At 32.6% G+C, this 8,441-nt stretch overlaps 1 protein-coding gene across 1 annotated transcript; it reads right to left on the bottom strand.

Annotated features, from left to right (window-relative positions):
* Positions 1–1,284: 1,284 nt before the first annotated feature.
* LOC133335912 (nuclear pore complex protein Nup205-like) lies at positions 1,285–7,761 on the bottom strand (the record flags this gene model as incomplete). The annotated part of the gene is made up of 4 exons (XM_061544206.1): positions 1,285–1,776; positions 1,832–2,391; positions 7,122–7,547; positions 7,606–7,761. Coding segments are annotated over 4 exons (1,634 nt in total), but the record flags the coding sequence as incomplete, so codon positions are not given.
* Between the last annotated feature and the right edge of the window lie 680 nt (positions 7,762–8,441).

The raw sequence follows: 8,441 nt of genomic DNA, 5'->3' as shown, positions 1-8,441 counted from the left end.
ACAACGCTTTTGGAAAAGACCGATGATAATTTATTAATAAAAACCAGAAAAATTAATTAAATATTTTTTGTTCAACTAAAATACGACATGCCGACTATTCGAACATGACATGCCGACAATTGGAAAAATGTGCCGACTACTGGCACAGAGGCACTATTTTACCTAATTATCAATTTAATCTACTTTAAGGGGACCTCTCCCATTCTCGATTTTAAATTTTCAAGATTTTCATAGGGCTGGTAAATGAATACCAATGCATGTTAAGATTTGTAACTTTACACGTATATAATTGAAGATTTAAAAGAGAAGAAAAATAATTTGCACAATTTGGTTGTTGTAGTTGTTTTTGGTGATTAAAGGAAAGTCTTTATTCCGCACTGGAACATCGGACTCCGAAAATTCCAACGGTGTTAGAACGAGTACATGACTGGCTCTCGTGAACTAGTATTATTGACTTCGCTCAAAATATAACAAAATGACGGACCTTTGAAAAAAATATTTTTGGAAAATCACATAATTTTTCCCATAAACCACGTTGAAAAATAAAGAAGATATTCACCGATTGGTTTTATCCTAGTTCATACGAGAGCTATACATTAAAGATTGAGAATTACTCTTGGCGTCACTTGATGCTGACACAATAAATCGGCTATCTCTTCAAAAGTTCTTGAGATTTTCAGTTTAAATTTTGTAGGTACACTCTTGAATTAGTGTAGATTCAAATTCGAATTCAAATACAAATTTAATACAAATTAATTAAACAAATTGTTATTGCATAGTGGAAAAAAGCTCTCGGGATGGTGAAACGTTTAAAATGCGAAAATCCTTAAAGTGCCGACTATTGGCGCACTTACCCTATATATATTTATAGCAAATTCGTTATACCAATATTAAAGTAAAAAACTGATAGATGGGACAATAAAAACAGTTCGTTATAAAAAATCGTTATATCCGTAGTTTGCTATAAGAGTAATGATTTGTATGAAAAATATATGTTTTTATGGACCAGGAAATGTGTTCGCTATAAGAAAAGTTCCTTATAACCAGTGTTTGTTCAACTAGCCAATGACATGCTGTGTAAATCACATTAAGAACAATTTTTTAAGTCTATCGGGAACATAGAAACAAGTTTTTCTGCTATTTTTTGAAAATCATAAATACATATTATTTTGGGAAGATTCTGTACCAATTCGCTGTTCTACGTGACTGCAAAGTCCAATGTCATTATTCATTATTATTGTCACCCATAAAAAATAATAAATAATTCATTTTGCAAATACTTACGTATAGTATCGAGATAACGAAGAAAAGAAGTGTTCCCAAGATAAAGCATTACTTCCCGTTAGCCCTGCTGATTGCTTCAGTAAATTGAATGTACTTCGAGAAGACCTTTCACAGCTAGATAAACCAGCAATCATTTTCAAATATGGCACAAACAATGTTGCTGGCAATAATTCACCTGCTAAGCGTATGAATTTAAAAAGAGATACTGATCGTGTTGTTGTTACGTAGTTTGTGGAGGGCTCCAGTGGGCCCCAATATTCAGAACACAATGAAAGTCCTGCCTTGTCGTCAGCATAAAATTTGCCAATGCATAATAAAAGCATTTCGAAATTATAATCCAAATTTGTTGGCGGTTCCAATCCTTGACTTGTAAAGCTCACAACTGTTTTCGATGTCTCATCAGCACGTCCGCGTAGCTCAGTAACTTTCGAATGCATAAAATCAATGAAATCGGTAAATAGCATATGTATTCTTCTATAGAAGAATTGATTCCTGAAAATATTTAGTATAGTTAACAATTATAAAAATACATTGAATTGAAACTTACTGATATGTCATCTCTTTTTCCAGAACATAACAATAAATAAATTTGAATACGTTTGAACAAATCGCCTCATCTATCAGCTGTTCGTCATAGTCGGTTACGGTGGTATGATTGTGCATGTATTGTGAGGCATGGCGTAAACCCGAAATAGCCAATCCAAAGGAAAACTTCACTAAACTTAAAATACCGCTGTTGTGATCCGAATTCGATTCATTCATTAACGCGTTATACACATGCTGTACATATTCATGATCTTTTATAATATACAAATTCTGTATCAAATGGCTGTCATCTTGTTTTTGCAAAATACTGGTATCATACGAATATAGTAAAGCCATGAGCATGGCAAGGGTAGTGTTTTCTATTTCTCCATTTGCTTCTAGAGATTTATGTTGGGATAAACTTTTAATTAATTTCAATGTGTTCATCTTCGGCAATCCCCTTTGAGCGGACCAATTAAACAGTGCCATAGCTAAAGAAATACGTATGTCCTCGAACAATTCAATCACTTGATTTTGATGTTTATTGTCTCCAAGAGCCCTATTTTTAGTTAGTAGCGCCATCTAGGAACAACAATAAATATATATAATTCAATAAAATTTCCTCCAGCATTTATTTCTGTTGTGTCTGGCATATTTTTTGATAAAAATATTTAGTACTACTCAAACAATCGATTTGATGTAATCTATATATATAAAAATGAATTGCTGTTCGTTAGTCTCGCTAAAACTCGAGAACGGCTGAACGGATTTTTCTTATCTTAGTCTTAAAATATTCGTAGAGCTTCAGGGAAGGTTTAAAAGGTGAGAAAAATTTAAAAATCGCGAAAAATTTGCAAAAAAGAAAAAATATTATGAAAAAAAATATTATGAAAAACAATATTTGAAAAAAAAAATATTCATTTGTCAAATATTGAAAATTTTCAAAATATTTTATTTTATTCAATTGGCATTGTAACGAAACTTTTTTTCTGAGAATGCAAAACAATAATTGAGATGAATTCGCGATCATTGTATGTACACGTTTTCCATAAAATTCACTTACATTTTGGAACAAATGCAAGGATGAAAATCTGAAGATTCAGAAAAGAGTTCTGATTCGAAGACACATGCCCTAGATTATTCTTCTTGAAAATAATAATAATAGGAACATAGGAACATGTTGTTATTGAAGTACCTAAAATGTACCATTATATGGTGGTTATATGCATAATCGTTGGTCAATGTCTTTAATCGCATATGTGTATCACAGAGAAAATGAAGTTCATATTGAAAGAGAACAACTATAAAAAGCATTTGTTATAACAAAGAGTCTCATGATGTTACCTCAATATGTCAACTACCGATATATTTAATGCCATGAAAAATCGTTGTTAAGATCGAACTTTTGTACTTCCTAATATGTAGATTCCTTAAATCGGCCGGGACATTTATATGGGGACTATGTTACACAGTATGTGTAGTAGATTGGAAAACGGGGGGTAAGAACTTCAACATACTGAAAATTAAACGGGAAATATGTATGGCGCCTTTTTATTGCATTAAGCCAAATCCATGATCCATCCATTCCGTCAAATTCTTTACAAAACCGAAAATGGTGCGGGACCCGTATGTAGGAGCTATACAAAACTTGGTCGTGAATAGAAATGTTTCCGCAAATGTGTTTTACCCTTTCAATATCATGGAATGATATATGATATGAATGATATACGATACTACAATGGGTATGGATATATACTAATACCACATGAGAAAATACCGAACAATAAGAGTATATCATTATATGCATATCATTATATGGGGCTACCCGGACCAATTTGCACCAATATTGATAATTTTTTGTAAACAGGTTTTCTTCATCCAAAATAAAACATTACAGCTCTTCAGCTGAAGCACTCCCTAAAATACCGAACTCCTTAAAGTACCGACTATTGTGGGCACCTCAAAGATTTAACCAATATTGACAATTTCAGTACGATTCATTCTACCAAATATACAACCAAACGTGCCCAAATCCCCCACAGTATCGAAAAAGGTGGATTACTATTACATGGGGGATATTTGAAAGCTTGGGCGAACATAACATTGCAGCCAAACACCGAATATTAAGGGATGCCGTTAGGTGGGGATATCCGAATACTTGAGTCAATATGGAAAATTCTAATTAGGGAGAATTTCTGCCCAATAAGTATCCCTAATATTAGATTTGGGAAAAAGAAATCCATTATACCGGTGGAACGATCGAATTTTACAGGCATGTCGTAACATCATCCATCATCCATTCACACAAAGCTGGATTCAAAAAGAAGCTCAATGGTTGGGTGACTCACCAATTAACAGAAAAAATGAAATGGATCGAATTTCCATCTGCGAAGTCTTGACCAAACGGAATGAGATACTCTTATTTTTAAAAACGGATGGTAACTGGAAATGAGAAATGGATCACATACGATAACCCAATGCAAAAACGATCGTGGTCAAAGAGCGGTGAAGCACCTCAAACGGTGACCAAACCAGGACTAACGACCAGGAAGGTTCTGCTATGCATTTGGTGGGACTGGAATGGGATTATTTATTATGAGTTGCTTTCATATGGCCAAACGCTAAATTCTGATCTCTCCTGCCAACAACTGTACCGTTTGAAGATAGCAATTGGCCAGAATTGGCCAACAGGGGAGGTGTCGTGTTTCACCAGTAGGCCTATTCTGTAGCTTTTAACAACATTCGATATTGTTTAAATTTCTTTTGTTATTGTAAAAACAATAAAACTAACAAATGAAATTGTTGTAAAATAGACATTATCGAATGTTGTTAAAAAGTTACAGAATACAGGGGCAGGACAACGCTAGGCCATCTTATGAGTAGTACAAATGTATGTGCAAATATAAAATGTATATCTTAAATCGTGGAGGGAACAACAAAACTCACTCATAAACATCAAATTCAGTTTTGTAATGTTACCCTATGTGTGCTATGATAATTAACAAGATGTTACAAAAATATATACACTTCACCTTATGATGGAGGGTATAAAACCAACCTAAAATGCCGAAAATTATACATCAACAATATTGTTAGGCAAGACAACGTTTGCCGGGCCCTCTAGTAGAATATAAATCGATCAATCCTCACATACTGCAAAAACATACTGTCAAATTCTTCATTAAAATATTTCGAGGCCGAATCATCCCTTTAGGTTAACATTTTGAATTTTTATTTCAAATATTTTATTATTTTGAGAATTGTTTATTGATTTCAATTGGATCTAAAAATGTATGGCACATTGGGACCCTTATTTTCTATTTTCCGAATGTTAGGTGTACTGTGTAAATTGTTACCAATTTGTAGTACGTTTACATTGTACCGGATCTAGTAAATCCAATAGATATAAATTGTCAATTCCATTGGATAGATATAAAGTGATATTAAATATATTTTGCCTCAATACAAAATTCCAATATATACGCCCATGGTATAATAATAGAAGGTAACAGCAAGTATTGTTGTACAACAAACGATACAACAACCACATGGAAATTTGTTGTTGTAAGTTATACTAGTGTCAACGTCATTTGACAAAAAAATGTAAACAAACAAATTATCAACAAATTATATTTATTTTGATAATGTAATATTTTCGAATCCTCAAAATAAAATTGAAAAACATGAATGAAAATCTATTAAATTTATATTTCTATCGCTTCCACATAATTCCTATAATTGAGCCATTGCCACTTATATGTGTAACACATTTGCAAATGCAGGGAATTGCGAGTTATTCACTGAAGAAAGATTTGCTTCCTCAAACTTTCCCAGCAGGCACGGGAGGACATTTAATAAAGAACAATTTCGAATTGTATGTGTTCCCAATTTTTTTGTTGGGTGATTTTTAAAAACATAATTTGTCATATTCATATTGTCACTAGTATTACGTTGGAATCAAATCAGCTGGGTTTTGCTGTTACCTTTTATAATTGTACCATGATATACGCCTAAAGCCAGCATACTAAAGCTGTAAAATAAATTATGTGTGATGGGATATGTTTGTGGACATATTTTGACATTATTTCAGCAAGAATCACTGCGAAAGACCTATTGGTCTCGAAGATATCGGCCAAAATCTATACCAACCCAAAAATGATTATCAAAAAAAAAGTATTTTGCTTTTCATTATTATTTTAGAAAAAAATCATTACATAGCACACGCTTTGTCTTTTTATAGTTACCATTGCGGGTAAAAACATACTATAAGCGATTTGGCGATTCCAATAAACCACGACATTTTTCGTTCAATACATTCTCCAGCAATATTTCATTTAATATTTTTTAATAATAAATAATAAATATAGTCATTGTAATAATAAATATTGTCACCGAGGCTTCGAAACATCCCAAATATACTTAAAATAATAAAAAGGCTGTTTTACAAAATAAAACGCGAGGACAAGACCTTAAAAAAAATTAAAATCAAAACAAATTATTAGAAAAAATATCACGAAACCCCATTTTTCTGACTTCGAAAACTTTACGGTCCATTAGTATATGCAATGGAACCAAAATGTGCGATGAAAATAGCAATAAGGTCAGATTCAAAGATATGAACGGTTTTGTGGCAATATAAATAAAACTTATTTCGAAAATAGATTGACCAGTTTATTATTCTCTGCTGCATTTTTTTCGTAACTGATGGAGTTAATCGGATATAAAATATTGAATGCGTATTCGTCACTAGCTACCACAGTTTTTCAAAAGGCAATAGGATTTAACGAAGAATGACGTTTTGTCCCAACTTCATGTACTGTTTTGTACTTTCTGTTGTTTTAGAACTGTTCATATCTTTGAATCTGACCTCCTTATTACTATTTTCATCGCATATATTGGTTCCTAGATAAATATTAATGGACCATAAAGTTTTCGAAGCCAGAAAAATGGGGTTTCGCGATATTTTTTTAATAATTTGTTTGTCGGATTTTGATTTTAATAGTTTTGACTTCATTACTTTAAACCCGAAGGTGTATATCACTCAGTTCACGCCCAAGTTAATTTTCTTAAACTGGAATTCAGTAATTAGTTTACGACAATCAAGAACAATAGACTACCAGAAAAAATTGCAGGAAGAAACTTTTCAATAACAACATAGGTATAGACAGCATTTTACGCTTATATGCACGTCGGACATAAGCATCTCATTTATATGCGCTCAAATTTTAAGATTTTCGTTTTAACTCAAAAAAAATGTATATGAACACTAAATTAGCGTTAAATACTTTATATATATATATATTATAAATTACCTCTTTGACAATATCCAATTCATTTAGTAGATCTACGATTCTATCTAATATATTAGAATCATCTACTAATGTTTGCGAAAACGACGAAACCAATTGAACTAATTTCGTTGGAGATTCTGGAACCCATGATATACCACTTGTAATTTGAAAAAGATCTCGAATAGAATTAGCAACAGCTTTTCGACCATCATAGTACAAAAGTATTGCTACTAAGCCCCGGGGGAGTCTAGGATAATGTATCATTTGATGTTGAGCTGTGCATAGCAATTCAAGTGCCAGAAACTCGTCCAGATCAAACATGTCGGAAATAATCATAGCTTCTTCTATAAGATCCTTCGATATAGGCAAAGCTCTACCACTTGCATGAATGGGAACCCCTTGAGTAACATAAGCTCTAAGTTGGGACCGGTTGGCTTCACTCTTGGGCTAAAGACAATTGAATTTTTAGTGTAAAGGTAAATAATATACATATTGTATTCATTACCGGATTTCGCAGTAAGTTTACAAAAATCTGCTTGTGGCGTTTTAGACATACTTCCAAATTTGATATAGCTGCTTCGTTTGGGTTAATTACGGTCTGTTCTATAACTTTATAGAGCTGTTTAAATGGCGACCACATGTCATCAGGTATATCTGAAATATAAAATTTTTAATTTTCGAATTATGGATGTTTTTAATTTTGTTTGTAAAATAGCGAAAAACAATTTATGATTTTTTATAGAAATGCATTGGTAATATAAGAACAAAATAAATACCTTCCATCTTCGACGTTTATGTCTACCAAACACTGAATGCGAAATTGCAAAACAAACACGCCGGGCGATAGCCGCCAATAAATATAAAGTCAATCACCTCGAACTGATAACAAGACAGCAACTTCCCAAACATGGCACAATAAATAGGTAGTCCATTTAGCGCAGCTGATGTCTAGATTAACTGTCAAAATGGGTATTTTCTACTTAAATTCGATGTCAATGTTGCAAACCATGTGAAATTTTATAAGGAAATATTTGAAAGATGGCCAAGATAGAAATAAATGGTATTTGTTTTGATACATCACTTTATTATTGCATCATGTCCCCAAGAATGACAATACAATAGCCCTCCTTATGCTCGTCAATTCCAAATTTAAAGCGTTTCTCAGTGAATGTATGAGCTAGGATAAATCCAATCGGTTAATATTTTCCCTCTTTAACTAATTTTGTGGTTAAAAATAATAATTTTCAAAGGTCTGTCACTTTATTAATTTACGGAAACAGACCACATGTTACATTTCTAACACCGTTCCGGTTTCCTTAAGTTATTGTTACACGAGCCCTT

Source organism: Musca vetustissima, unplaced genomic scaffold, assembly GCF_032173495.1.
Source record: "Musca vetustissima isolate MV318-11 ecotype Yass unplaced genomic scaffold, APGP_CSIRO_Mvet_v1 utg144764, whole genome shotgun sequence".
In the NCBI taxonomy this organism is placed as follows: Eukaryota; Metazoa; Arthropoda; class Insecta; order Diptera; family Muscidae; genus Musca; species Musca vetustissima.
This window is presented reverse-complemented; position numbering and strand designations above follow the sequence as displayed.